At 33.1% G+C, this 16,608-nt stretch overlaps 1 protein-coding gene across 1 annotated transcript in view; it reads right to left on the bottom strand.

Annotated features, from left to right (window-relative positions):
- The window catches only part of LOC106876693 (protocadherin Fat 1-like), a 46,544-nt gene that overhangs the window by 12,611 nt on the left and 17,325 nt on the right, over window positions 1–16,608 (bottom strand). The window contains exon 3 of the mRNA XM_052972511.1: window positions 6,453–6,515. Within this exon, the coding sequence (XP_052828471.1) occupies window positions 6,453–6,515 (63 nt within the window). The remainder of the gene's footprint in view (window positions 1–6,452; window positions 6,516–16,608) is intronic.

Genomic DNA, 16,608 nt, shown 5'->3' with positions numbered 1-16,608 from the left:
AACAAATTGACAGCATGGTTAGTTAAATTATTTACAATTGTTGGATATTTGTTCGCATCTTGTTTGTTCTTAACACAACGTTTCGGTTGATACACCCTCCAGCCTTCATCAGGTGTCTTGGGGGAAATTTCGAACCTGGGTTCTCATTCCTAAGGTATTTTTCGATGTTATTATTATTATTATTATTATTATTATTATTATTATTATTATCATTATTCAGGTTACTGCCTGGAATCGAACTCAGAATCTTGGGGTTAATAGCCCACGCTCTTAACCACTATGCCATATGCCCGTTCGAAATTTCCCCAAGACACCTGATGAAGGCTGGAGGGTATATCAGCCGAAATGATGTGTTAACAACAAACAAGATGAGGACAAATATCCGTCAATTGTAAATAATGTAAATAATTCCTCATCTCTTAAATATAGAAGTGTAGGATGGTTAGGATTGGAATAATTTTGATCTTTGATCTGCTCAGTTGAGTCAGACCTCTGGGAACAGTAATGAAGGACACATTAGATAATGTGAGCCTACATAACTGTGGCTGATGAAAATTTATGGGATAGTCATTTGATCAAGTCTTTGATTGAGACAGAACTATGAAACTAATCAACAACCCACAATATATCTCCTCGTGCTAATCCTTCACCTAAAATCGTTTCATTTGCCTTGACATCTTCTTTGAAAATCCAATTTGATGACAACAGTGATGCATTATCTCTCCCACCCCACTGCAGTTCTAGACACTGCATCAAAATGTAATCATATTCTTCATATTCCTCAATACCCCTGATTTTAAAACCCAATTCTACAACCATTTTTATTCAGGAAGTTTTCTTGGGTTTCCTATGTATCGTTCAAATTATTCTGTCAAATGCGATTCTTATTTATTTCCATTGCATTGAATTCATCATCGTCATCAACAAGATCGTTTAACGTCCACTTTCCATGCTAGCATGGGTTGGACGATTTGACTGAGGACTGGTGAACCAGATGGCTACACCAGGCTCCAATCTGATTTGGCAGAGTTTCTACAGCTGGATGCCCTTCCTAACGCCAACCACTCTGAGAGTGTAGTGGGTGCTTTTACGTGCCACCGGCACGAAGGCCAGTCAGGAGGTACTGGCAACGGACATGCTCGAAATGGTGTATTTTACATGCCACCTGCACAGGAGCCAGTCCATCAGTACTGGCAACGAACTCGCTCGAATGTCTTTTCACGCACCACTGGCACATAGAATTGAAATAAAATAGAAAAAATATTTTAATTTGAGTCACAGCATCTACCTAAAAATACCAATTCTGAGCAAACATTTTTGAGATTCACATAGCTAAAGTCAAATGAATGTTTCTTACTAAAAATCAAATTTTATTCTTTAATCCTGATGACAATATTTAGCTAAGACCAAAACAAAAAAAAGAAGAAAAAAAGAATAGAATAAAAGAAAAACAAAACAATCAAAATATATGTATATTTTGGTTGGATCAACATCTTAAAAGCAGATATAAAACCTAAAACAATAACCTTTGTCTATAATCAGTTGTTTTTGTTGTTGTTTAGCTTGTGCTTCTGGGGTATCAAATTTTAACAACGGCTAAAATTTTAAAGCCTGTTATTTTAGCATACATACACACACAGACATACATACATGTATATATGTGTGTGCGTGTAGTAAAACAGCCACATATATGCGAGTGGGTGCTAAAACATTCACATATATATATATATATATAGTCACATTAACATCTTTGAGATCTTGCTGTCAGACTCACAAGTAGGATGCAAACTTGCTCACCAGAAAGAATAGTCAACCTCACTTGATAGACACTCACTACATTGACCTTAGGTTTACAAACTCATAAAATATATTACTATTAGAAATATTTCTGTTTTTTTTATTTTTATTACATTTTTTATTGAAATATAAAAAAAGTCATGAAAAGATAAATGGTCAAAAAAATATTGAAAAAAGACCAATTTATTCAAAATAGATTCTTTGGTTGTTTGGGAAACATAATAATAATATAATATTTTCGTTCTTGTCTCATTTAAAGACTTGATCAAACCAAACCAAATTTCTAAATGCTATGTAGAATGTAAAGAGATTTGGCATCAACATGTAAGAACAAATAAAAAAAAACAATAATTAAATAAATATAAAATGATAATCGAAAGGAAAAATATAAACAAAAAACAAAACAAAACAAAACAACAAAGAGACGTCTTGAAAAAATAAATTGAATCAAAGATGTCCAATGCAAGATAAAAGAAAGAATATTATCAAGAACTGTCATGCCAACTAGCCAAGATAATATGAAATACTCAAGATCATTCTAGAAGGCAAAGGTCAAAAGTCAAAGATCAAAGCATTAGACTGGAGTCATTCATTGCATACAGGAGAAAAAAAAAACAATAACAAAAAAAAAAAAAAAAAAAAAAAAAAAAAAAAAAACTAAATTCTTTGATAATAGGTATTCGCTAGTCTTTTATTTACTGGTGTCTTATCACTGTTTGTAGCTGTTTGTTAGACTGTTTGTCCGACTGTCCACTTAACTGTCTGCTTGCACTCTCTGTTTTAAATATGCAAATATACACACACACACACCTGTCTTTCTTTGGTTCTTTCCAGAATATATATGGCTTGACTAGTCCTGGGAAGTATACATATATACAAGCATCTCCACACTTCCATACATGCATACACATTCAAACACATACTCACATTCTCATGTTTAGTCACATACACACATACCAACTTTCACACATATGCAGAAACCCTTTATTTGGTAGTTACGAAAGTCAAACTACCTGGGGTTTTCTCACCTTAGATCCAAGTAGCCAACGGATTATTTGGTTAATTGTAGTAGTTAACCAACAGGCTATTTAGGCCATCATAGCAGGGAGAAAGTGAAGTAGTGTCCCCTTGCTGAAGACTGGGTTTTGCTTTCACGTGTGCCATGATAAGCAAGAAACACAATAACAAGGCCTTCTCAGCCAAGGTTAACTCAGGACCAAACACCTAAAAGAAGGGCACATTCAATATGGTAGTTTTAAGTACACCATGTTTGAATAAATGGCATGATTGTGACAGCTAAAATGTCTTTGACCAAAAACCTGCTGGACTGAAGCCAACCTGAGGTTAGCAGACAAGTATCCACTGCTGAGGATGGGCAAAAATAGCCTGAAGCCAGCCAGCCTAGTGGTCCTGTCAAGTTGCTAGAAGATAGTAGGAGTTTGCTCCCAAACTTGCAATATATGTTGGGTGCAGATTGCATTGATAACCAGCTGCAGGAGGCATCCTCTTGGGGGTTAAAAAAAATGATAGTAATGCCAGTTCGTATGGAACAGCCATGGTGAAGTGGCGATAAACATTACTTTGAAATAGAACATTCTCTCTTGGCTCTTTAGTTTTTAGAATTTGCTGCTTTTGTCCAAAATCATTTTCTCTCCTTTCAAATACTGAGTGGACAGTGGAGAAAGTGGGCAGTGGAAAGAGTGGATAGCAGAGAGAGTGGACAGTGGAGAGGTATAATTATGTGGATTCTATCATACAGCATGCCATACAATTTCCCACTGCATATTAGAGCATTCTGTAAGGGTCTCAGCTTCAGGGAGACATGGTAGGGCAGAAAAGTTGAATCTGTGAGTTGCATCTTGTTATCTAGCCTACATGCTTTATGGCTGATCAATGTGGCAGCACATAGCTTAGTGATTAGAGTGTTGGACTCATGAACATAAGATTGCGGTTTCAATTCCTGGACCGGGCGGCGCATTGTATTCTTGAGCAGAACACTTCATTTCACATTGCTGTAGTCCACTCAGCTGTCAAATATGCATGATTGTGCGAGAGACTGGCGACTTGTCCAGGTGGGGAATTTATATGCCATTGAAACTGGGAAACCGGCCCTTATGAGTTTGCATGATTCGGGACGGTAACTTTACTTTTTTTACTGCTCAATCAGAACTGACTTGACACTCAACAACAACAACAGCAACAGCAACAACATCATCATGAACATCATTAAAATTAATATCACAATCATCAACAGTGTCATCGTCATTATTGCCATTATCATCAACATCAAAAACAATAAATTTACCAATAATGTTGATTTAGCAATGTGTTGGTTAATGCGTTCATTAACAAATTAAAAGTCATCTCTATGTTATTTCATACTAACAGTAATAGTAGTGGTAGTAAGTGATAATAGAAGCAATTGTAGTAGTAATAGTAGCAACAGTAACAATAATAACAATGAAAATTGAATTGCTCATTTTGTTCTGCTTTTGTTGTCATTTAACTGTTGTTAGAACGAACAAGCCATACTACTTTGACTAAGGTCTGTTAGTTTTTTGAGAAAACACATAAAGTGTTGGGGAAACTGAATTGAGAAAAGAAAAAAAAAACAAACCTACAATTTATAATGAAACCTAATCAACAGACACACACGCTTTCATACTCATATATCATCCTTATTTTATGCCAATTTTTTTCCATGCTCGCATGTATTGGCTTCCACCACAATGCCCAGCTCTAGTTGTGGTGGCTTGTGGGTCTCAATGACACTGATAGCTATTTCAACAGAGTGCAAACTCCTTGTAAGTCCTCCCATGTTGGACAGATCAAAGAATAGAGACCAGACTATGATGGACTGCTTTTTCAAAGAGGTAAAAATCAGATTGTGTAGAGCTAAACACCCTTTCCAAGAAAGAAAGCAAAGCTACCGAAACATTGAAAGCAATTCAAATGCAACAAGATCTGAGAGAAGAAAAGCAACTCAGAATGAAGGACAAATGGAGAGAAGTCATTGATGGCTTACGCTCCATAACGAGTGAAGGGCTTAATTAAAAATCAAATATGCTGGATGGATCTGGATTGATTATCATGGTCTGAGACAACTTGCACAAACGACAAGAGAAAAGACAGGCCAAGTTCAATGTTGTGTATGTGTTATAATGAAGACTGAATAGATCTCATTATGCCCCTAGCATGAAAAATCAGGAGGAATAAAAAATCTCCACATCATTTAAGATTGTTTCCCATACTAGCACAAGTTGGATGGGTTAACAGGATCCAGTGAGTCAGAGGAGAACACTGGGTACTTTTAACTACTTTGGCATGATTTCTGCAACTGGATTTCCTTTTTAATGCCTACCACAAAATAATGTGTATTGAGTACTTTTCTCATGGCACCAGCACTAGTGAGGTAGCTATGTAACTCACAAGATGGAGATGTCTCTCGACTAAGTCAGACTATAGTACAGAGGAAGGTGGCTTTGTATGTTAGTGTTGAGAGGTTAAAGTTTGAAAGAAAGGGCATACATATTTGTGTATGTCATCATCATCATCGTATAACGTCCGCTTTCCATGCTAGCATGGGTTGGACGATTTGACTGAGGACTGGTGAACCAGATGGCTACACCAGGCTCCCTTCCTAACGCCAACCACTCCAAGAGTGTAGTGGGTGCTTTTTAAGTGCCACTGGCACGAGGGCCAGTCACGCGGTACTGGCAACAGCCATGCTGAAAATGGTGTCACACACACACTATTTTTCTCCATATATTTTTGTATGTAACACTTCTAATGTCAAACTTTTCCATATCACATTATATAATAAATGCGTTGTTATACAATGCCATAATAACATAACAGATGGCATCAAAACTTAGGCCCAAAGCTTCACCATATTACCTTATATAGTGAATAATTAGAATGTGATATCATACTTTACACAAAACCTTTAATTGCAAACTCTAATTTCATCACCTTATCTAACAAATAGAATGTGATGTCATAGCTGACATACAAAGGGGGACAATTCCCGCTTAAATATTCTTATTGGTGGTAATTAAAACAAAATTGCAAATGCTTTTAATAGAAAATCAAAGATAAATAAAAAACTGAAAAAGGGATTCCAATGTTTTCTAAAAACCACAAAGAACTAAGATAAAACCTTATAATAGATTAAAACTTATAACAGATAAATTAAGCTTTAAGACAGATTAAACAGACTAAACCAACAACAGATAAAAACAGATATGAACCTTCCTAACAGATTAAACGTATCAGATTTTGTCATAGTTAAAATAGTTTCCTTTTTATTCTTTTTTCTTTTTTTTTCAAAATTCATTTTCAAGCAAAGCTGCATTCCATCATAGATTATTAATGATTAATAATTTAATTTGCCTGTTTGTTTAATGTTTACAAGACAAAAACAAACATCAAACAGGCATTAATGTTATTTCTGAGTCGTTATAATTAATTTCATTCTAAATAATACCATGCAAAATGGATCAGTAGAAATGAATTAGCAACATAAGGAAAAAAAAAAGGGGGGGGGGATAAGAATTTATTATAAACTATTTTAGTTGGAAAAAAATATATAAAAATCAGTCCTTTGCAGTGGAAAAAAAAAGTATTAATAATAATAATAATAATGATAAGGATACCTTCACGAATTTTGTTGTCCTTGAGAATTTTACCAAAGGTATTCCGAAACGTATGATGTCCATCTAGATTACGAAACAAAACAGCGAAATGTTTGTGAAAGTTGGGGGAGAAAGAGAAAGATAGAGAGAGAAAAAGAGAGAGAGAGCTGGAGTGAGAGAGAGAATGAGAGAGAAAGAGGGCTGGAAAGAAAAATGGATGAATGCATGAAGATGAAGCGAAACTTTTTTTGAATCACTGACATACTAACCAAATTCAATGTTTGTGACCGCATAAACATATGTATATATATGTGTATATATGTGAATATGTGCATGTATATATATATATATATATATATATATAAATGTGTGTGCATATATGGACACATCTATAATATATATGCATACATATATACATATATGTACACATGTGTGTGTGTGTATATATATATATATATACACACACACATACCTGTTCACATCCGCATATATAAGATATATATACATATTACATCTGTGTATATACCTGTATATATACACACATATGTACATATGTGTGTGTATGTATATATATATATGTACATGTGTGTCTATATATATATATGTATGTATGTGTATATATATATATATATATATGTATGTGTGGATTCTTTGCATCCTTGTCCCATTTTGTGTATATATATATATGTGTGTGTGTGTGTGTATATGTGTGTATATATATGTCTGTTTATATATTTTCTTAGACACACATATGTTCACACACACACACACATACATATATATATAAGTATATCTACACACACGTGTGTGTGTGTGTGTGTGTGTGTATATATATATATATATATATATATATAAGTTGTATTCGTTTCAGCCAGGTGAATGTGTATGTATGTATATACATATAGTAGTTCTTGTGCACCATTAATTCACTGATCCTGGAAAAATAAGATTTAAAGCCAATTTCAAAACTTCCAAATATTTTGGCGTGAGAAAGATGAAGCAACACTGAATGAAATAGTAACATTACATTTTCTCCCTACCATCTAACCCAACTAAATTTACTTTGTATGTTTGGTTGCATGTATGTATGTATGTATGTATGTATGTATGTATGTATGCATGTTTGTGTGTATGTATACATATATGTGTGTGTGTGTAAATATATATATATATATATTTATATATATATGTATGTATGTATGTATGTATATATACCTATGTATATCTCTATAAATACCTACCTATATATACTTTGCATATTGCTGAAGCTATAATAGTTTAAAAAGCTTTTGAAAGCAATTGCTTTTAAAGCTGAATGCAACTTACAGCTTGAAGCTATAAAAATGTAGACTAAGAGTATAAAAGTTGTCAGCCAAGCAGACTGAGGAAAGCAAATTTATGCACCTTGCCAAATAAATGAGGTATTACATAAATGTGAATGTCTGGCAGTCAACTGTTTGTCATCTATACCAATTTTATGCATACATGTGTGTCCGCATGTATATGCAAATACATATGTACATAAATACATATACAGACACATATAAATTGTATTGGTGTAATGCCATTTTGTTTAGGACAAGTATAATTACCAACACAGGAATATGTATCATACATCAAAATGAATCTGGTCCTCTGTGGATCACATCCCTACTTCTCAACATAATCACCGTTTCTCTCAATTGCAATGTTCCACCTTGGAATGAGAGCATGTATCCCTGCCCCGTAAAATTCTGTTGACTGTTCTTCGAGCCACTTCTTCACAACAATTTTCACTTCCTGGTCACTGGAATAATGTTTGCCTCTCAAACCCTCTTTCATGGGGCCATAGTCTGAAGGCGCTAAATTATTCCAGTGACGAGGAAGTGAAAACTGTAGTGAAGAAGTGTCTCAAAGAACAGTCAACAGAATTTTACGGGGCAGGTGGAAATACATTTCCTGGGTTGGTAATTATACCTGTCCTAAACAAAATGGCATTACTTTTTGACTCACTCTAGTATATATATATACACATACACATGAGAGTGTATATGCACATATATGTGCATATATATACATATATCTATATATATACATACATACACACATATATGTGAGCATACATACATATACATGTGCATGCATACAGATATATATATATATATATATATATATATATATATATATATATATATATATATATAGTGTACCTTTTCTGTGATGCGAAGGTCAACAAAAAGATTCTCTATCTGGTGTGAGATAAACAATATTTAATGAACACAATACATATCTTTCTGTGAGCCTGAGGATTGTGTGAAGGCACCAGACATGTTATAAAATGCTGTCTGAGTTGTTTTCATCGCATGAAACTATTAGCAGTTCACAAAAAGATATAAACTGTATTTATTAAATAATACATATTTATGTACATGTGCATATTTACATGTGCTTATATATATTTATATATATATATACGTACATGTGTGTAGAGGTATGAATTTAACTAATCCTATGTCCATATGGTGTAATAATGTAGGTCAAGAAAACATACAAGCAGAATAGATATGTGTGTATGTATATAAATATATTTTGTCGTTATTAAAATCTTTTGTAGAACAAAGAGCAGAAAGTGATTTTTTTTTTTGCAATTTTTTTTGTCTCACTTATGCATTGATTTATGAATATTTATATATGTATATTTCTTTTTTTTTTTTCCGTAAGAGCTGGGAGTTTGGAGCATAAAAACAAAGAACTACCTTTTCTTTTATCCTGATTCACTGTGAAAGGAAAAAAAACAAAAACGGAAAAATAGAAAAACAATAATACTAATAATAATAATAATCATAATGATGCAGTGTTAGTAAGCTATGATGACATAGCTGCAAATAGAACACAGAACAACAATCATACCATACCAAAACTCAAAGAAACGGTAGCCACAAACCATCAGGACTTTGAAGAAATTCCGACATTTTGATTGCTTTATGAAATTTTATGTCACCAGTTCAACCAAATACCAAGTGAAACATACTTAGTCTTGCTGTGGGGAATTATTTGGGTGTTAAAAACATCAAGCATTACACTGTACTGATATCAGATTTCCCTACATCCTCATCAGATCCAGTATGCCTAAGTATGCATGTTAAGTTAAGCTTTAAACTTGAATCAATAGTCACAGAAAGATTTAGTCATGTTTACATTAATATAATGAAAAGGTAAGTTATGTATAGTTTAATGTAAAGTTAATCTCAGTTTATTTTGGTTTAAAGCCTGTCTCAGCTCTGTACATAAATGAATATTTATAATGGGTCTATAACTGAATAAGAAAACATACTTAAGGGCATTTTTGGGTGACCTGAGGAGGAATATTAACTCTTGTTATCTTATGATTTAAAAAAAAAAACCCCTCAAATGCTCTCCACAGAAAGTCCAAGTATGTTCATGTCTCTATGTATGGTGTATATTTACAAACATGTTCTTCACAGTGTATAAGCTATGATGGAGCATCTACAGGCACATATCAGCTCTTTTTCATTTTAGTTTCATAACAATGTATTTGTGTAATACGTATGAGTGCAAGTGTATGCTGATGTATGCCTGCTTATGCATATATGTGTCTGTCTGTCTGTCTAGATATAGATGAAGTAGAATTGAAAAACTTTAAAAATTCTCGCTGTGTGTTTCAGTTTATGATTTAAAGACCCAGCTTTCTTGAAAGCAACAAATGGATGGGATCAAATACTTGAATATTAATTAACCAAGAATATCTTGTCAGCACCCAGTGCTGAGTTTAATTGGGCCATATTAATGAAATAATGACCTTATTTTCATTTCAAATCGTCCTCTGATTTCTTTAAAAATTTAAACATGACACAGATCCCTTTTTAATTGGTCCCTAAAGCTCCCTCGAGTGTAAAATTTTTAGATGAGTTAATATGAGAACTTATAACTAGAGTAGTTTATATCTAGCATAAATGTAGTAGCTAGAAGGAAAATTCTAATGTTTTAGACAATCTTGTAGAAAACATATCAGAGCATACAAAGATTATATGACAATGTTTATTGACATCATTACAGAGAAATGCTTGCATTTTGCAGGACATTGCTGGAAACCACAGAAGAGTAGTCAAGGACTAAGGTCAGCATAACCAGTGAACTACTCTGGCAAATTTCTGGACCTATATCTACGTGAAAAGTTATTATAATTACTGCAGTTTATAACTACAGTAGTTTTAGTACTACAAATAACTTCAGAGCTTTTATTACCTGACAACCTAACAAGATCATTATTTGAAGCTTTCCTGAACTAGCAGGCAGTTAATACAAGGAAGATAACCATTTCTTCATATTATTTGGTGGGATTACAAATTTGAATATGAAATTAAGAAATAAAGAAGATACACGGAATAAACCTATTTAATTTATTTCTACCTAGCATACTTATTATGAAGTTCTTAAAATTTCTAGTCAATATTAATCTCGTATAACACTATTTCATTCTTTTCATTTTCTTTAAATTTTCAGCTTCATCTCCATTCAGCATTGAATATTTATTATTATTGTTATTATTATTATTATTTCCAAAAGTGTACATAGTCGAACAGTGTACATGTTCTTTCTAAACTAAGAGTAACAACATTCTTGTCCAGTAGGCTACTGACGCCTCAGTGTATTACTGGTACAATGAATGGTGGTAGTAAACTTCAGCATTGGTTGTGGGTTAGGACAGTCGCGTCTGATTGTTCACTGGCCACCATTTCTATTACAACTATGCATGTACACGAAAATTACAACAGTACCACCACTACGATCAGCATCATCATCACCATCATCATCATCATCATCATTTTCTACATCATCTACATCAACTACATCATCCAGGTAGGTATTAGAAAGTATAAAAGATTCTCCTATAAGAAATTTGTTCCAAACTAAAGAACAACACATACACACACACACACACACACACACACACACAAAAACCCTCAGAAAAAACTCAAAAAATTACGTAGTGAACATTGTGTGTGCATGTGTGTATGTATATACACATATACATATATATATATATACATACATATGTATATATATGTATAAAATATAAGCATGGGACATTAAGAATCAGTACTCAGAGTGTCTTGGCAGCTGTGGATATGAAACCATCCAACTTTAAATTGGTATTTAATGTCTAGAAATTGGATAACTTCATATGTGTGGCTTCTGGAGAAACTCCAAGTATTGTGAGTGTTCCATGGTTGTATCTTATATCAAATATATTCCACCATTTCAATATTGAGATCTACTTTTTTTTTGTTGTTACACACATAATTTTGGATATATATATATATATATATATATATATATATATATATATATATATATATATATATATAAGCCTATATATAGCAAAATGCGTTGATAATAAACAGCTAGAATCAAGCGGGGAAACTGAATAGGTGCTCTTTAATGTTGCAAAACAGCAGATTCCATCATTGTAAATACACACATCTGTTTATGTGTGTATATACATACAAACAGATATATATATATAATATATAAATATATATATATATATATATATTATATATATATATATATATGTACATACACACATACACAAAGTTCAAAACTAAAACAGCAGTGATTGAACAGAAGAGAAAAAAAAAATTTCTTTTTTAATTTAAAGAAAACTAACAAAAAAATATAGCAACAACAACAACAATCATAATAGTAATAATAACACTAATAATAATAATAATAATAATACAAAAACGCCAAAGAAAAACAAAAATATAAAAAAAACTGAAAGTAGGAATTGCCGGAAATTGTGCAGGGTTATTGTTGAATGACTTACCCATGTTAAGAGTTCTAGCATTGGTACTGACTGTCACTTGGGTTTTATTACATAGTTACCAAGGTTCTGAGACACAAAAATCATTTTACTAATTATAGAATAGTCTCAAATTTATAACCCAATGATGAATTAACTTTTAACACACAGACAGGGAAGAACCAAGAGAATGCAAGACGGTAACGTAGGAAGATCAAACAAAGAAAAATGAAAATGAAAATAAATATGGAAAATGATTTTAGAAAATTTTGAAGGGGGTGGAAAAAAAAAAAAACATCCATAAATGAATTATAAAATAAACTAATTAAGGTGGCTAATTTTTGTTGTTTTTGTTGTTAATGGTATTATTATTATTATTATTATTATTATAACTATTATTATTGTAACTGGTGTTGCTGTTGTAACTTAAAATGGACAAGCCTATTGTGAAGCAGTAACAACTAACTCAGGCCAATAGTATTGGTTTCAAATTTTGGCACAAGGCCAGCAATTTCGGAAGGGGAGGAAAGTTGATTACATTGACCCCAGTACTTATCTGGTACTTATTTTACCGACCCTGAGGGGATGAAAGACAAAGTCTCCCTCAGCGGAATTTGAACTCAGATCGTAAAGAAGACGAAATGCCATCAAGCAAACGATTCTGCCAACCTGCTGCTTTATTCAGGCCACTGATATTGTTATTGTCATTATTATTGTTGCTGACAAATAGTCAGTGTTGCATCCTTTGTGAGCTCGTCTGTTAAGGTACAGCCAGTAACAGAGGTAACCAGCCTGATGCTTAGGACAGAAAACACTTGGTTACCTTACATCCAAGACATACTGTACTTCTGGTTTCACCTGGGACTGACTATGCTGTACCTTCATTATGATGTGGCTTAATGGCTTGAGTATTTGGCTCATGATCATAAAGTCGTGAGTTCCATTCCCAGCAATGCATTGTGTCCCTGAACAAAACATTTTATTTCACGTTGCTCCAGTCCACTCAGTTGGCAAAAATGAGTTGTACCTGTATTTCAAAGGGCCAGCCTTGTTACCCTCTGTATCTCACTGAATCTCCTTGAGAACTATGTTAAGGATACACAGGTCTATGGAGTGCTCAACCACGTAAACATTAATTCTTGAACAAGCTGTTCCATTGATTGGGTGGACAGCCAGATTATGGAACAAAGAGGTTGGGTATATGATGTATGAAACAAATTGCTGTGTTACAGTAACATGGATGGCTTCATCTTTCAGAGGCAACACTGCTCTATTGATAAGATATCTATATATCTTTATACATGGATGTTTAATCTTTGGGTTGGATTGAACTCAGTACCTTCTCATGATAGGTTCAGTGGAGCAGTGGATGAAACATTGAAACTGTGTTAGAAATAGAAGTCAGGGGTTCAAATTTTCTCCAGTACATTATTCTGTCCAGCACAACTGTGTTTAGTACATTGGTATGCCTAGCACATGTATATCTTGTTCAACTGCAACTAGTATGACTGTGTACCTAGTTCATCTGTATGCTAGAACAATTGCGTGTCTAGTATATCTGTGAGTTGAGCACACCATTGTGCCTAGAACACCAGTGTACCTAGAACACCTGTGTGTCCATTATATTTGTATATTTAGTACATCTGTATATCGAATACATTTATGTATCTAGTGTGTATAGCTACATATGTTTCTGTGTATATCTCATACAATTGTCTGTCCAGTACATTTGTGCATTTAGTAGATCTGTGTGTCCAGTACATCTGTGCATCCAATATTCCTGTTTGTCCAGTGTCTTCTATTGTAAAGTAGTGTTTAACAAAACCTTTTATGGTGGATATCTAGTGAGATGTACTATAAATTCAACTGACTCAATAAACAACTGGTATATTTATTTTACAGAATCCTGAGTGAATTGAAAATCAAAGTTAACAGCAGCAGAATTTGAGTTTAGGATGTAGGCAAAATATAGAAAAAATAACTATTATAGCATATTTTGTCAAAAATACTCCTTGTCTCTATGATACAGTGGGATCTTAAAAGGCCATCAAATACTCAATAAATCATCTAAGAATATTCTCAATCATAACCCAAAAGCTCTGCCAACCTGATGACTTATTGCAGTTGCCAGTTTTCCAAAGAGTCAGAAACCACAATGTGAAAAATGATAGGTTTGTTGTCAATAATAAATAATTATTAACTATAATCTAACTCTGTATGGATCAATTTCAACTCTGTTTTAACCATGACTAATACAAAACAGAAACACAAAATGAAAATAAAAAAAGAAATACAATTAAAACAATAATAATAAATATACTTAAGATAGTGATGCTGCTACACATTTTGGGAGAACAGAGGTTCTGAGTTCAAATCAGTCCTGCTTATTACAGATTATATTAACTCCAGTACATTATGGGTACTTTAGTTTATCAACCTTGGAATGATGAAATGCAAAGTTAACCTTTATGTGATTTGAACAGAGAACAATAAAAGGAGACAGTTCAATACCACAAGGCATTATGCCTGATCATTTACCAATCTGACCAGTTCTCCACCCTAATTGACAATGATGATTTCTAACATACAAACAAAAAACTTTCGGGGAGATAACAAGGAGTCAAGTATTTGATAGGGACAGCCTCAAAATCTCAAAAAGGGGCTCAATAAACCAGTCAATTGTTGCTCATATTATTGACTCTGGAATGGTGAAAGGGCAGAGACAGTTCTGACTTATTTGAAATAGAAGGATGTAAATGCATGTAATGAAATTCCTCAAGGCCTCTGATATTCTACAGAACACGTGCCATACACTGTACTATGACTCTACTAATTGTTCCACAGACTTCCCTGTAGAGCTAATGATTTCACTGTGTATTATCCTGAGGAACCATGATTGTACCAAGCATTCTCCTATGAGACTTCTGACTGTGCCACACACTATTGATCTACTGATTGTGCCACACACTGCCCTGTGGATCTGAATATGCTATTATCTGGTCCTTGTTTTTCTTTAGTAGAGGCCACTTTCTTGTAAGCATTCAAGCCAGGTGTCCAGTCTGAGGGTTACTTTCTTCATTCTTCATTCTATGATCCTCAGAAGCTCTGAGAAAAATCATGAAGACTGGCCCAGATTTTGGTAATTGGTAGTCTGGCACCTAATTGACTAAACCAGCAATGGCTTTTCTGAGATGGCTTGAAAGTTTTAGACTATTGAAGAAGGTTGAAGCTGGAAATTTTCAAGGAAAGGGCTAGTCAATTACATCAACCCCCAGTGTGTAACTGGTACTTATTTCATCGACCCTGAAGGGATGAAAGGCAAAGTTGAGCTCAGTGGCATTTGAACTCAGAACATAAATACAGGTAAAATGCCATTAAGAATTTTGTCTGGCATGCTGGCGCTTCTGCCAGCTGAATGCCAATAATGATAATAATAATAATAATAATAATAATAATGATAATAATAATAATAATAATAATGATAATAATAATAATAATAATGATAATAATGATAATAATAATAATAATAATGATAATAATAATAATAATCATAATAATAATAATAATAACAATGATGATGATGATGAAGATGAATAAATAAAAATAACCCAAAAATCAATATGGGAAGAAAACCTACAACCAATTAAAAATGGAATCATCTAATAATTAAAACACCTACATGCATAAACATATACCTGATATACATGCAAGACAACAAACAAACAAGTGAAAAATAAATAAACATCAAAACAATCTTCATTCAACTGAGACATATATGTTTGTATGTGTGTGTGTATTTTTTACTTACACACATACAGACACATAAACACACACACACACTCACAGATAGATAGATAGATAGATAGATAGATAGATAGATTGATAAATAGATAGACAGACAGATAGATAAAGAGAGAGAGATTATTTGAAAGATGGATGGATAGATATATATTTTACAACATTCTTTCTAAAACAACCTTGTGAAGGTGACCAAAAACACAATTAACGAAAAACAACCTTCATTTATAAGGGCCCCATATTCTTGGGTTTTTGTTTTTTTTTCTATAGAAAACAACTTTTGACAAATATATTTCATAATGGACCTGAATCAAGATATCAATAAAAAATGTATTGACATATTCGGGTATCAAAAAAACACAAACCTAACACTACACACACACATTTATTTGCAAACATACATATTCACTTTTGTGTGCAACTATATACACAGACTCACATACATGAATAAATTCCTACCTTTAAAAGGTGAGTTTATCGTAGTCTATTAACCTAACTAACTAAAGCAAGAAGGTCATAGCTGCTATATAAATATATGTATATGTATATGTGAGTATATATATATATATATAT

Source organism: Octopus bimaculoides, chromosome 13 (genome assembly GCF_001194135.2).
Source record: "Octopus bimaculoides isolate UCB-OBI-ISO-001 chromosome 13, ASM119413v2, whole genome shotgun sequence".
NCBI lineage: Eukaryota > Metazoa > Mollusca > Cephalopoda > Octopoda > Octopodidae > Octopus > Octopus bimaculoides.
Note: the sequence above shows the minus strand (reverse complement) of the source record. Positions and strands in the feature narration are given on the sequence as shown.